General features: G+C 26.4%; 1 protein-coding gene across 5 annotated transcripts; it reads right to left on the reverse strand.

The window, feature by feature from the left end:
* Nucleotides 1-721: 721 nt before the first annotated feature.
* On the reverse strand, nt 722-7,199 carry LOC110649301 (inositol-tetrakisphosphate 1-kinase 4). Of its 5 annotated transcripts, XR_009150604.1 has the most exons (11): nt 6,772-7,199; nt 5,306-5,387; nt 5,012-5,044; nt 2,961-3,081; nt 2,728-2,820; nt 2,330-2,449; nt 2,059-2,235; nt 1,655-1,710; nt 1,438-1,522; nt 1,063-1,251; nt 722-966 (listed from the first exon to the last, which is right to left on the reverse strand). XR_009150604.1 is itself a non-coding variant. In XM_058151363.1 (10 exons), the coding sequence occupies exons 1-10, from the start codon at nt 6,936-6,938 to the stop codon at nt 1,160-1,162; spliced, it is 990 nt and encodes a 329-aa protein (XP_058007346.1). In that variant the 5' UTR covers nt 6,939-7,199; the 3' UTR covers nt 722-1,159. The 5 variants fall into 5 exon arrangements, 3 of the variants coding, with proteins under 3 accessions (XP_058007346.1, XP_058007344.1, XP_021659514.2); XM_058151363.1 differs by having other exon boundaries at nt 722-1,251; nt 2,059-2,199; XM_058151361.1 differs by having other exon boundaries at nt 722-1,251.
* Between the last annotated feature and the right edge of the window lie 8,872 nt (nt 7,200-16,071).

The raw sequence follows: 16,071 nt of genomic DNA on the forward strand, positions 1-16,071 counted from the left end.
GTGTTTGTCTTTTTGGAATTGGCTCTAGTAATAATTATAAGGAGGCGATTGTCAAAACAAACTTTCCTTCTCCATATGGCCTAGGCTTTAAAGCTATATATATATATATATATATATATATATATATATATGAGGGGGGAAAACGTGCAACTTATTAAAATGCGATCAATTTCCTTGAGTCATTGATTTATATACGTTTTTAAACTGCTACTTATAAATCCTAAGCATTCAGGAATGAATGGCTCTGTTATCCATTATAATTACATTAATTATAGAAAATGGATTATACTAAATTATTTTATATTCTTTTTAAGAATTTTTGTTATTTATTAATTCAATTGTTACTAAATTAATTATTTTATTATTTTTTATTTCTTAAATTTGGTTGGGGCATAAGTAGTCTTTTCGATGAGTTATCTTAGATTTATATTGAATTGCTAAATGCGTGTGTGATGTATCAATTAAATGTTACGGTTTGGTCTTAAAAGCTTTGCAGATGATAACAAAGCATTGCTTCATGGCTATAGCTTCTAGCAGGCGTGCAGGTTTATAAACTTTACCAAGATCAAATGAGTAAATTTTTGAGAGAACCGAATTCTAATGGTTTATTTCAATTTTTCACTTGAGACATCCCATTTCAGATTACAGCACGCTTCCCACTTAATAAAACATGAACAACTTGCGGAATACAATGCCCGCAAAAATGGTTTAATCAAAGATCTACGTAATAAACTGTATCTTCAAAAGGAAAAATCAAGATAAATCATATTTCATTTAAAGAAAATGGTTAAAGGAATAAAGGACTTGAAAGAAAAGATAAATGAGTTAACTATGCTCGTTCATCAATTATTGAATGTGTTAGATCTCAAGTTCCATAAGAGATCACGATCGAGTTGACTCATACAAGTTGGTGAAGTTGTGATATGTCTTGTGGGTACATGGAGACCTGGCATTTGCTCATTTCGCCTAAAAACAGTACAAAATATCAGATGTATAAACAGCTGAAATAGCAGCAAGAACCTGGCTTATGTGGTAGTGGCTTGAGCAAAGGACATTTCATACCATTCAGTAATTACAGGAAGTTAAATTGACAGTTCCTCAGTTTCCTAAGAGACCACCTGCAAGGAACATTCACATACAAGGGTATGCATATTATAAGTCACTTAGCAGGTCTCTTTTTATACTTGCTCTGCACTAGCCCCAGCAGGAAATCAGTGAAAGTGTGCTCATAATCTGGCATTTTCCCATAACCTGCCATGAATTTATGATCATGTTCAGTAGTGTAAAAATGAAGAACAGTTGTATTATGTAAAAATGAAGTGAAGCGATGTTATGGCTGTGAAACCCCATTCAAGCAATAAAGAAGCTAAATGTTTGAGAGTGAGAGTGAGAGTGAGAGTGAGAGAGGGGGAAAATAAAATGCATATTTGTACTTGCCAGGAAAGTAGTTGATATCAATCACATAAAAGACATCTTGAGTCCCATGCTCACGAATCATATCTATATTGAACAATCGGAGGCCCTGTAAAATGCATCAAAAGATAATTGAGAATAACATACAACCAGAGATATATAATAAAAAAACAGCCACCACAGAGATCAATAGAGAGAGAGAGAGAGAGAGAGAGAGAGAGAGAGAGAGAGAGAGATTTACCAGTCGATGACGAAGCTCCCTTGCAAGCCTCTCCAACAAAGGACGTGGAGGAAGCTCTGCAAGAAAGCATCAAATTATTGTGAAAGCTACCAACAAACAGGTAAGTTCTCTGCATACCTCATCGAACTTATGAGTCATGTACTGAAACAATGACACTAGAAAAAAAAAATCCACTATGTTCAACAATGTGATACTACCTATACATTAAACAAAATGATGACATATAAAGCAACTAACTTCGACCATTCTGTATTTATTTCTCACAGAATTTGTGTAATTAAATGCAGGGTTGGCTAGAAACAAATAAATTCAATACAAATTCAGAAAAAATCACCCTTTAAAATTGGCATAAAAAGAGGTAGGTGAGAAAATTCACATGAAAAAAGGTTTTTCAAAAATCTCACCTCCAACAGAAGGGTCCAAATCCACATCATCTGCAGAAGATGCAGCAGAAGAGACTCTCGGAAAACGGAACACGCCCGCAACTTTTGCTAGCTCACACTTACTGATATTAGGTAGAGAGAAACGCCGAACAACCTTTATGGCTTCACCAACAACATAAATCTTAAAGAGAACACCACCTAGTACGAGGTATGTTAAATGAACAAATATGAAACAAAAATACATTGATGTTTACATTCAAATGATTTTCAGGCCTTGGTCAAAACATCATACCATGATTAACAAACTCTTGTAGAACCAAGGGAGGTTCAAGTTCAGACAGAGAGAATTCATCATACGCGAGAAACAATTCATGTGATTTTGCAGTTCCATCCACTACCAGCGGTTTTGCAACTAAAATGTTATAGGAAAAGTAATTAAACTGCAGCGAGTGCACATAAACAATTAAAAAAATTCATAGAATATTTAAATAACCATCATCACTGATGGTAAAAGAATTCCAAAAGCCGATCAATGTGAATCTATTAATCAAAGGCATAACTGTGATGACATTAAACTTTGACAGGTTTCTATTGGTCATATTCATGCATTCTTCTCTAATCAATCAGGTACGCTAAGCAGAAGTGAGTACTGGACACTTAAAAATATGCAAAGATACATGGAAATTTTACCTAGCGGCAACTTTAACCCAGCTTTGGTAACTTCACGGGGAATGGATGATGGATCTTTGTTAACTACCATTTGCCTCGGAACACAAACCTTGCCTACAGGAATAATAATAAATTAATGCTAACCAGTTGGCATTACAGAACTACTCTTTAAGATTTCAAGCAAAGCCCAGCAAATAAGGGTCTACAGAAGAGGAAAGAAAAACTGCAATTTAAGAAAATACTTGAAAGATGACCTTGGCAGTCAGACAAGTCGAGATCAGCTACATCCTGAAGCATGGACTGACGGTTATGTAGATGTTGTATTGCATCTGGAGGATCAAGAACAATTGCTTCTAGATGTTTTTGCTGGTAATCCTTCAAGAGGTAATAGCAAAATAGACAGGATAAGGATGAGCCCTTTAGCCAGGATAGGTAAAGCTCCAAAAAGAAAGTAAAAAATTGTATTCATGTACATATTTCTATGCTACTTTAGTAATGACAAAAATAAGGAAAGATAAAAGCAATTAACCCATGACACATGTAACAAATCAAACCAAACTTTTATGGTAACAAGACTATCTCTTGTGCATCATTAAGCACAATAATCTTGAGAAAAAATATGTCTTCTATGCTCCTAAGAAATTTAAAATAAACATTTATTGACAGAAATCTGTCTCTGGAATGAATAAGTTCTCTGGTGATAATTATATTGAAAGAAAGAAACCATCATCCACAAATTGAGGTTTCCATGTTACAGGATACAAGGTTTTTTTTTTTCAAAAGAATATTATCAAGCACAAAAGATAAAATAATTCTATCTAGATTTGTGAAAACACCCAAGGTATTTCTCAATAAAAAACTATTTCAAAAGATGTAGATCAGTAGATGCCATGCCCTTGGGTTAAAAGAAAAAAAAAAAAAGGGATGTATCCAACTCAGTGTTGCTAAGCACTGATAGCAGCCAAGGGGAAATTTCAAGCAAGACAGGCCTGTTTTCTTTGAAACATTACCATAATCTGCATATTAGGGTCTGTGTTCAGGTGGTTCAAAGTTCAAACAAAATTAGAAGGTGTCCACAGATTCCACATATTTGGATAATACATGTGTTTGGTTGACTAATAAGGGCAATGCACCAAATTAATAGGTAATGACGTCAAAATTCGCCCCTTGAACCAATATCAATGGCTAATCACTCAAAATTAATTATGTGGCCAAATTAACCCATAAGTTTATTTTTTGGGGCAATTAAATCCAAAATCTGACTACAAACCCAAAAATATATGCTTAATTCAGTCAAAATTAGGACTTAATTGCCACATAATAAAACTTATGGGCTGATTTGCCCACAAAGTTAATTTTGGAGTGATTTGCCCTTGATGGCAAGTTCAAGAGGCAAATTGTTACTTTAATACTTCACCCATTAAAAAGACAAAAGTAGAGTAAGGCTCAGATTTCAATTTGGAGAAACAAAAAATCAGCTTGAAAGAGAGAAAATATTAGAAGATGAATGTCTTTTGTGTGTCTATGTCAGTGTGTCATTCTTTTATTCCTATATGGGAGGGCAAAGCGGGAAGCGGTTGGATTGGTTAATTAGAAGTCAATAACTTATATGTCAATGTGAATATTCTAGACCAACAAAGTTACATAAGAGAAGAAGCTATTGACATATCTTGAGTCTTGACTATTCTCTAATAGCTTCTATTTTCATTTTAAGGAGAAAATCTACTGGGAGTAAGAAGGAAATAACTAAAAGTTAAAGACATCTTTCCAAGATATAAACTATTGATAATGCTTAATAATTGAGTAACAATAATCAAGAAAAATAAGAAGCTCTAGCATAGAAATGCTTTATTCTTAATCTTGAAAACCAATGTAACTATTCTTATGAAACATCTATTCCCATTTCCCAAACTACAACAACTATAACCTTAAAAAACACCAGGAAAAGAAGATTGTCAAAACTTCTTTTGGACTAAGCTAATGAAAACCTAAAAGTTATCTATATTGATCACAAAAGTAAATTCCCTACACCTTTGAATTTTTTGGAGACTGATTTGAACTAGCTGATCATGATTCACAATTGGGAGAGCAGGAACTCTGCACATTATGCCAAATAAAAAAGAGTTTCAAGGTTCTAGAGACATGGTTGTTTGATAATTTTCTGCCAGTTAAAAGTAACCCCTAACATATATATGGTACTTTACTTAAATAATATATTGCATACCAAGATATTCTTACCATGTCAATTCACTAAACAGTATAAGAATATAGATGCAATTATTAATGTGAAAATCAGATAACAAACCTCAATAACTTCGCACCAGTCTTTTCCTGACAACTACAAGGAACATAAAGCCAATCAGACATTTGCTTATATGCTAGGTTCAAATAGGTAAACAGAGAATATATGAGTGGAAACATTGAAAGCAATCTCACCTAGAATCTGATCAGCAATTCAAAACCATTACAGCAGCGACAACAAATAAATGCAGATAAAAAAGCTTTCCAAAAATAAAGCATACTTCAGCATACTTCTGAAGGGTATGAGTGAATGTTGAGCGTGCACGTTTTACAGAAACACACATAGACCAACACTAACCTTATGTAAGATAACATCGAAAGGACCTTGATCTGACAATGGCCTATTTAGATCAATGGCAACAAACAGTATCCCCTTATTTCTGCGCCAAAAATCAAACACTCTTGTCCATCATTATAACATTAAAATGATTAAACAATGAGACATGCATCAAGAAACTTAAGCAATTGGATAATCAAATAACCTCAATCTAATTAATACAGCAACTTCAGGAACTGTTTAGCAATAATCAAATGATCTTTATCCAACCAATCCAGCCATTTCAGAATACATTTCTCCTCTTACTCCCACGAAAGAAAATCACTTCATCATAAAAAAGTTAAAAATGTGTTTGTGTATGCGTATCTAGGACCAGCCACAATGCGTATCACCAGCCATTTCAGAATACATTTCAGAATTTTCAACCAGCTGCCAACAATGAGGTATCATCACCATTACAAAAATGTTATTTTACTCTAGGGAACCACTGAACCAGTGATCCACTCTATTTCGGATTCTTGGAATGGTGGACCCCAATCTGTAACAGGGCAAAGCAGCAGGCAGAACCACCCAATAATTCGAGACTCAAAACAGTCTGCTTATGTATGTGTACGCTAAAATACATATTCAGAAAATATAAAAATATCAGAAAAGGAAATCAAAAGATAAATTACAAAATTGACACAGAACAAAGGCTAATATATAGAATCTAATAAAATGTACAAAAAAATACAAAATTCATTGAAAATTATATAAGTTCTTTAAAAAATATATATCTACAAACAAGTAATTAGACAACATAGTAAACACTTTGAAACTACATAACAAAGCACCAAACATTGACTTTATATTCATTGACAACCAATGAAAAGATTATAAATGGAAGGAATATTCCCTCCAAAAAAAAATTAAATCAAAAATAGGAAAATGAAAGATTCCCAAGTTTAAGTCTTCACATCTATCTATTCTAAGATTCTAAGATTATTTAACTTTATGTTTAGAAAAGAAGAGGGCCACCTCCCGCTGATTAGGCCACCAGTTGTTACTTAGCCCATTTGCCTCCATTAAGTCCAAAAAATCATATCTCATAAGTTGGTAAAACAGTTGCCTAATTCTATTCCAGAAAGCAATATCCACTTATCCAATAATTTATTCTTCATCATTATCACAAAGACACATTTTCCCTTAACCACTCCAAAAGCTCTGGTTTTGGAATAAAGCACCACATACAATTAAAAGTAAATTCAAGATAAAATAAAAATAAAAATTAAAAAAAAAACACCAATTCAAAGTATGTAGATACGCACAAACATATTTACATTTATACACAAACACACATATATATAAATGATTGATGGAAAATCCTCGTGAAACTAGAAATACAAAATCAAAAGCAAACTGATAAACAAATATGCACATATATGCATACATATTTTATACAAAGAGAAACATGTAACCAGCGAAGTGAGAGGAAAGGAAGAGCGCACCTGGCCAAAACTTCAAGCTTAGGCTGCAAGAAACTCTTCTTCTTCTTTGAAGTTAAGGCGTATCCAACCACCACCAGTTTCCGCGGTTGTTGTATCGACAACCGCACCGTTTTCGCCTCCCCTTTCTCCTCTTCTTCCTGGGGAGTAATTTCTCCGTTTATCCTCATAGCCCAGAAAACCCTAAAACAACCCAAATCACCAATTCAAATTTTTCTTTATGAATTGTTTGAAAGACTCAATCTATCCCTGGATATTGCTTATTTGATCAATTACTAGAACAGGAAATGAGAAAGGGAAAATAGAATTCAAAATAAAGTGAGAGGTTAGGTTGAACTAAGTCTTGTTTGATTAGAATTTACAAGGAATATTGAGTTCAATTTGCAGACAGGAACGAGAGAAGAGACAAAGGAGTTAATATGAGAAGATTTTAACATACGCACAAACATATTTACATTTATACACAAACACACATATATATAAATGATTGATGGAAAATCCTCGTGAAACTAGAAATACAAAATCAAAAGCAAACTGATAAACAAATATGCACATATATGCATACATATTTTATACAAAGAGAAACATGTAACCAGCGAAGTGAGAGGAAAGGAAGAGCGCACCTGGCCAAAACTTCAAGCTTAGGCTGCAAGAAACTCTTCTTCTTCTTTGAAGTTAAGGCGTATCCAACCACCACCAGTTTCCGCGGTTGTTGTATCGACAACCGCACCGTTTTCGCCTCCCCTTTCTCCTCTTCTTCCTGGGGAGTAATTTCTCCGTTTATCCTCATAGCCCAGAAAACCCTAAAACAACCCAAATCACCAATTCAAATTTTTCTTTATGAATTGTTTGAAAGACTCAATCTTTCCCTGGATATTGCTTATTTGATCAATTACTAGAACAGGAAATGAGAAAGGGAAAATAGAATTCAAAATAAAGTGAGAGGTTAGGTTGAACTAAGTCTTGTTTGATTAGAATTTACAAGGAATATTGAGTTCAATTTGCAGACAGGAACGAGAGAAGAGACAAAGGAGTTAATATGAGAAGATTTTAACATGGAGAATGGCAGTGTTGAGTTGATGGCAGGATTATTTATATAGACATTATTTAAACAGAAGATTTGCTCTAAGCATGGTTGCTGAGGAATTGGAAGCTTCTTCAAGATTTCATTCCCCTTTTTTCCTATTCTGCCCCTATCAACTCCAGCTTAATAACTGTGGTGCAATGTGCTAAATAGCATTTCTTTTTTCCTATTTTACACATAAATAAATTAGGTAAATAATTTATTTTCTAAAGACTAAATGACAACTAAAAGAAAAATATAAGATTAATTCGCATCAAATTTAATTAATTTTTTTAATTTTAATTTATGCAGGACTAAAATAAAAAGACTTTTTGAAACTCAGTAATCCATCTTACATGATAATATATTATTATTATTTTATTAAAAATAATTTATTTTTATATATTTATATATTTAAATATTATAATTTTAAAAAAATATAAACATAATATTAAAATAATATCTAAATTTGTATTTTTAATTATATTATATTTTTAATAAATAAATTTATATTATATATTAGTAAATTAAAATAAAAAATAAAAAAAAAACTTCTACCCTCTCAAAGAAATTCACCGTGCTCCGACCTTGAACTCATATAGGGTGAGGACTGATAATTCTCAACTCTCCTCGTTGCTATTCTTTGAAATATTAAATTTTAAATTTTTCATATTAATTTCGATTATAATAATAAATTTAATTAAAAATAATTAAACGCATCTATAGGTAAATTATTCAAATATTTGCAATTATATATTATCAGTTTTAGTTGATCTATTTAATTTTATTAATTTATTTAATAATTTTAATAAATTTTTATTGATAAAAATATTAATAATATATTTAATATTATTATATTAATTTTAATTTTTTTTATTTTTTATTATATTTTAAATTTAAATCTTTTTTATTATTTTTTCTCAAATTTAAGGTCTAATCAATAAAAAAAATTAAATATTTAAACATAAAATATTAATACATAATATAATCAAAATAAATCTAATTACAACTTCCAAAATAGTAAGTATTTGATTTGGTATAATAATATTTTTATTTAATGTATTTGAAAATAATTGCTAAAATGATTTAAAAAATAATTGACTAATTTCAATAATAATGTTAGTAAATATTTGAATTATTTTTATTAATCAAATCATCTAATTAAATTAATTGTTAAAATTAAAATTGATATGAAAATTTGAGACTAAAGTTATGCTAAAATCGAAAAATTTATAAATGTTTGAATTTTTTTTAATCATTTAGTCTTTTCTAAATTATGTAAACAATTATCATACCAAATTTTTTTTTCTTAAATAAATTATTATTAACATAACTGATAGTGGATTATAATTAATATATTTTAGTATTTTATAAAATTATATATAATTATTGTTATTATATATAAAAATTAATAAAAATAAATTATTTTATTATTAATAGAAATATAATTATTAATTTATTGTACAATATATTAAGAATTGAAAATGTTTTTGAAATATATAATTATTTTTTATGTATATACATATTTTTTTATATATCATATGAGAATGAACATCATAACTAATTTAATTATTTATAATATTTTTATATTTATTTATTATTTTTAAAATTAAAAATAATTTATTGATATAAACAAATTTTGAAAATACAAAAATTTTATAATTAATATAAAATTTTTCTCCCTTATTTCTCTTAATAGCTGAAATTTGAGAAAAATGAGTTTATACTTTTTCTTATTTATTTTTTCAAGTGTAATTTATATTTTATTTTTGTTGGCAACAAAAAGCTCTATTTGCCTATAGAAAATAGAAAGTTTTTGCTAGAGTTAGAAAAGTAAATATGTTGTCCAATTTTCTATTAAAATTTAGAATACCTTATTTTTTTAACTTTTAAATTTGATAAAAAAACCATAAAAGGTATTTTCCTAAATTCAAAAATAGAAATTAAAATCTTATTAAAAAAATTTAATTTCACAATTAATAAATATGTTCCCAAGTAAACACAAAACGACCACACAAAAGCCATCCAAACTTTTTTTTTTCACATTAAATTATCGATTACTTTCTATCTGTACATACTTTCACTCATAAAAATGTGAATTTTATATTTTTAAAATTAGAATATAACTATTTTTTTATAATCATTCAATGTATTATTTTTTTCTGAACATATCATTTCATATTTAAATTTTATTAAAAAAAATATTTTATGACATGCGAAATTTTTAAAATGTTCCATAACACACTTTAAGACATTCTCAAAATCAAGCGTAAATTTTAATGGCGTGGATATTAATCTACTTATTAGGTTTCAAAATATATTTTAATTTCACTATTATAGAAATTGAGATGTATCCTGAAACATTTATCAAAATTGCGATATGTCATACAACGTTTTTAAAGTTTAAAATATCATAATAATTTTTTTTTTTTTATAAAAAAGTTTACTATTTTTGCACAATAAGTGGATGAAGTAATTTGTTTTTTTTTTAAGTTATTTCTTATTTTCTACTCTCATTAGTCATTTTCAATCTTTTTGATAGTGATTGTCGGGTGTTTTTTTTTTTTTTTTAATGATTCCCCGTTGGCTCATACTCAAATTCTGGATTTCCCATAAGACAGATATAAAAAATACTGTGATAAATTAAAAAATATATATATATCCACCAATTGGGTACCATTAATTGAGGCCAAGAACTCATTCAAGTGGACTCACTAAATGTCAAATGTATGAATGGAGAGTATAGTAATATACGTAAATAAGTAGAGAATATTCTTCAAGTTAGGCCAAATTAATTCCAAAATTGTATGATTCAGTTACTAGAATGAACTAATTGCAACTTACCATTATTGAAAAAGAATCCAAAAAAAATTAAAAAGAAAATCATTACGTATTCTAAATGATATATTCTCACTCATCTAAATTATCCGCAAACCTAATCTTTTATTATATTATTATTATTATAATAGATATAGTATAATATTAGAAATATTAAAGATTAATCAATAATTTCTTCAATGATCTTTATTAATTTTTTTAATCTTTTGATAATAAAATATTGATATATTTTTATCAAAAGTTATTATTATTAATATAAATTATAAAAAAAAATTAGAAAAATTATTTTTTTAATTTTGTACCAAAAATTGGGTTTATTTGAATTTAAATAGAAAGTTGTTGATTAATTTAAATAAAACTTTAAAAATTATTTATTTAGACATGTGTCAAAAATTTAGGGACAAAATTGAGCTTTCTTCAGAAATAAAAAAAAAAATCTGGAGAAACATCAGAATTCAAAACATTGGCTTGTAAAATGGGTTTTATGTATACTGTTTTTGGTCTTATATGATTATGAAATGGAAATGAGATAGGATCTCATCCATATGATATCTTTTCTTACCATTCATTCAAGCATTGGATTCCTAGTCATATAAAATAGCAAAATTTTACTAGATAATGATGTGATGAGAATCGATTTATTATGAATTAAGACATATAATATATAATAAAATTATGTATATAAATTATCAAATTGATGGTAAATTAATACCAAACTTTGAATATAAATATAAAAAAGGATATTAAAAGGAGTTATTTTTACAAATCCCTCCTTATATATAGTCATACTTTATTTTGTCTTTGCCCTTAAAAAAAAAAAAAAAGTCAAACTTTACTTTGTTGCTAACAATAGTTTGTGTTGCTCTCAAACACAAAGTTGAACTTTAATGCATAATATATTTTATAATATAATTTTTACTTATTTTTTAATTATAAATTCTTTAATTATATAATATAATAGTATATGTATATCATATAATATATTTTTTTAATTATTTTTTAATTATATAATATTTAATTATTTTATTTTTTTTATTATAGAGTTTTAGGTGTTCTGCTTTGTTATTTGAGTAGGAGTAAAATGATCAGAAGCATAAATTTTCTCTTTGTAATATGAAAAAGTTTAATGATTTCTAGATTGTGCTGATAGAAAGACGATGAAATCGAACAGTGGTAAATTTTGAATGAGTGAATCGTACTTTTTGTCGAATGGCAAATGCTCTATCAACACGATAAAGTCCTTCAAATTAAAATAATTATTATTATATTTTATATAAATAATTTATCTTAAATTTTCTTATACAAAATTATAGTAGTATAAAATTTTATACTTTAAATTTATATTCTGTATCCATTTAATGAAAGTTTTATCTTTTATTTTCTAAAAAAAAATTATAAAGTGATTTAATGTATTTATAACTATAATTATTAATAAAAAAATATAGATATGAAAGATAATATAAAGTTTTGTATAATTCATAATTATGATATAATATAATAGTATATAAGTCATTAGAATTTTATTTTAAGAAATTTACTTTTAAGTTTACTTCTCATGCAATAAATGAACCATAGAAGTTTTGCTAATGATAGTTTTATAGTTCAATGAGTAAGAAAGAAAAAATTTTATTAATTAAAATTTAATTTTAATTGTAATTTAAAATTATACTTTTAAATATATTAAATTAATATAAATATATACTTTAAAATTTATTTAGAGAAATAATTTAGTAACAATGAGTAAAAATTAATAATAAAAAAAAATAATGTCCATCCACCTATAGGGTACAATTAATGGAGGCCAAGAGCTCATTCAAGTGGACTCACTAAATATCAAATGTGTGAATGGAAAATATTGTAATATATTTAAATATGTAGAGAATATTCTCCAAATTAAGCCAAATTAATGGATAATTCAGTTGCTAAAATCAACTAATTGGATCTTAACATTATTGAAAAAGAATCTAAAAATTAAAAAGAAAATCATTACATAATCTAAATGACATACTCACTCATCTAAATTATTTGCAAACCTAATCTTTTTATATTTTATTGAATAAATTATTATTAAGTGTTTAATTATAATTTATCAAAATTTATTATTTATTGTTTAGTCTCTATTTTTTTAAACTAACTAAAATGTTTTATATTTTATAAAATCAAACTCTTTAATCTTTCTGTTATATATATATATTAATTAATTAACTTGTTTTAGCCTCATTAGAGAGATTAAATAGTATGAATCATTAAAATTACAAGGTGATTTAATTAAGCTTTTTAAAAAAAAAAAAAAAAAGAACTAAGTGGCCAATTATAACAAATTATATGGACTTGACAATAATTTACCTTATTTTATTTCTTAGGTTGACCTTGAAGTCAATGATAATAGCATTTAACAAAAATTGCCTTTTAAAAAATATTTTTTCCTTTTAATTATTATACATTTCATCTCCTAGCTACTTCAAAACTATCATATTATTCATTATACCTTATATGAAATCATTTTAAAACTATTATATTTAATTTAATTGTTTTGTATTTTTGAATTTTTATAAATTAAATTTCAAAAATTTTATCTCAAAAGTAATTTTTTTTAATAACCTCTAAATTAATAACTAACTTGACACCTCTAACAATATTTTAATCCTAATGCTCATGCATATAATTAATTAGGCTGAATTGAATACATAATTTCTCAATGATATTTATTAAAAAAATAAATTTTAAAAAAAATATTAATATATTTTTTATAAAAAAATTATTATTAATATAAAAGTATAAAACTAATTAGAAAATTTATTATTTTAATTTTTTAACAACAATTAAACCTATTTCAACTCAAACAGAAAGTTATGAATAAATTTGAATAAAAACTTCAGAGGTATAATTGAGTTTTCTTTCGAAAATTTTTCAAGATATGGGATTTTTTTTTGTGTGTTCATAATTGATTTTGTTGGAGAATGATGCTGGAAATGTAATTTGATCTTGCAGAATGCTAGAACTAGTGGGTATTTTACAAAAGTGGCAGTGTTGCTGTGTTATCATGATAATTATTAGTGCGATGTTCTATTGATATGCAAATGTGCAGGAGAAAAATACAAAGTGAATAAACATGGCTTGTAAACTGGGTTTTACGTAGACTGCTTTTGTTGCTCATGTGATTATGAAATGGAACTGAGATAAAATCTTATTCACATAAATTAATATATAATATCTGATTCATTATGAATTAATATACGTATAAATTTTAATAAAATCTACTTATTATGCCTATGAATTCCACGTATTATATCTTTTAATTTATAGTGAATTGATGCCAAAACTTTGAATATAAATATAAAAGGGATATTAAAATTAATTGTCTTTACAAATTCCTCCTAGTAATCATACTTTACTTTGTTGCTAGCAATAGTTTGTTGGAAGATCAACCAAACATGCCTACTACTTGCTTCATTTTTAATACATAACATATTATTTATAAAAAATTATTCTTTAGTCTTTCCATTGTAACAAAACTAATTAATTTATTTTTATATTTTAAAAAATAAAATATTTTAAAAAATATATTTTTGAATAAAAATAAAAATTTTACTACGTATTGAAACTAAATTTGAATTAGCATTTTTTTTAATTGTTAAAGTATTTTTATTCAATTCTTTGAGAATTATTTTTGTATTTTTTTTATTGGGGTACATTTTTTCTAAATTATCATTTTTTTTAAAAGCAGGTTATTGCCTTAATTACTTTAAGATTTAAGAGAATTAATTAACTTTTTTGCACATACAAATTGCATCATTTTCCATCAAAAGATGTAAAATAGAGAATGAAATAGTGGAAAAAGGGTGTGTGGATAGAGAACAAGAAACATGGAGAGAGAGAAATAAGAGGAGAGGGTCAGGGCTTTTTGGGTAAAAAAAAAAAAAGGACTAAATAGTTAACGGAACCAAATCACAAAAACTAACTAGTATGTTTTTCAAAATAAAGAGACCAATTAATTAGTTTTACAAAAATAGAGGTACTAAATTATAATTTACTTATATTAAAATCCATTGGTTAATGAGAAAATTGATGGATAAACTGAACAATTTAACAGACTAAAAATAAGGGACTAATTAATATATGTTTAAAAATATAGAAACTAAATAATTAGTTTCGTTAAAATACATAGATTAAATAATAATTTTTTCTATCTTATAATATATTTTTTTAATTATATAATTTTTATAATATTATAGTATATGTAAATCATATAATATATATTTTTATTATTTTTTAATTATATAATCTTTAGCTGTAAGGTATGTATATAATTAAATATTAAGCATATTATATAATATAATATAATATTTGTTATTACGTATTATAAGTTAGTTTAATATATTTATAATTATAATTATTAAGAAAATATAGAGAAATTAAAGATAATATTAAGTTGTATATATAATTATATTAAAGTACATAATATATCTAAAAAAATTTATGTTTAAAATTGATTTCAAGTCTATATAAGTGACATGTTATTATAGTATGATTTTAATTTAATTATTAATAAAAAAATGAAAATTAAATTAAAATAGTAAAATGAATTTGATTTGATTCGACTTAATCAATTTAATATAATTTTTTGCTTCAATTAGATGGAAACTCAAGTCTAAATCTATCTATATGTGTTCAACTAATAAATCAAGCTAGCTAGTTGACAGTTTCTTTTTGTTGGCTTGATTGTTATGGCATAGGATTGCAGTGGGCACTCGTGACTTGCGATCCTTTGCAAGCATATTCTTTTAGGCATGCTCAGATCCTCCTACATTTCTTCCACTACTTCAAAATTATGAAATATGACCCGCCGACAGATAATTAATCTCACCTTGGCTTGTATTTGCCTTCATGAATTATTTACCTCACTTGACCAATATCAAATAACGGAGGCGGAAATTTAATTTAGAAGGTCCAATTAAAATGTATGATATAATTCTATAATAGTTAGCCGATAGAATCATTTAATAACTATAAAATAAAAATATTTAATAAATATAATGATAAAAACAAACACTTTAATTTAAAAAAAATTAATTTGTTGAAAATTAAATGGAATTACTATTAATTCCAAAATATAATAAATGATTAGTATTGTGAATTATTAAACTTAAAATATATTAATGGCCTAATGTTAAAAAATTTGTCTAATTTATCTCAAATCTTTTTTTAAAAAAATTATGAAAAGCAAATTCATTTAAAATTATAGATTAAATAAAATAAATCGTATGGTTTAACTTCTAATATTATGAAAAAAAAAATCTAACTTGAGTATTTAGACATTTCAGCAAGAAAAAAAAATCCAAAATAGCAATGAGATTACAAGAAGAAAACTCTAATGTTTTAAATTGATAAAAAAAATGCCA

This window comes from Hevea brasiliensis, chromosome 8, assembly GCF_030052815.1.
Source record: "Hevea brasiliensis isolate MT/VB/25A 57/8 chromosome 8, ASM3005281v1, whole genome shotgun sequence".
In the NCBI taxonomy this organism is placed as follows: Eukaryota; Viridiplantae; Streptophyta; class Magnoliopsida; order Malpighiales; family Euphorbiaceae; genus Hevea; species Hevea brasiliensis.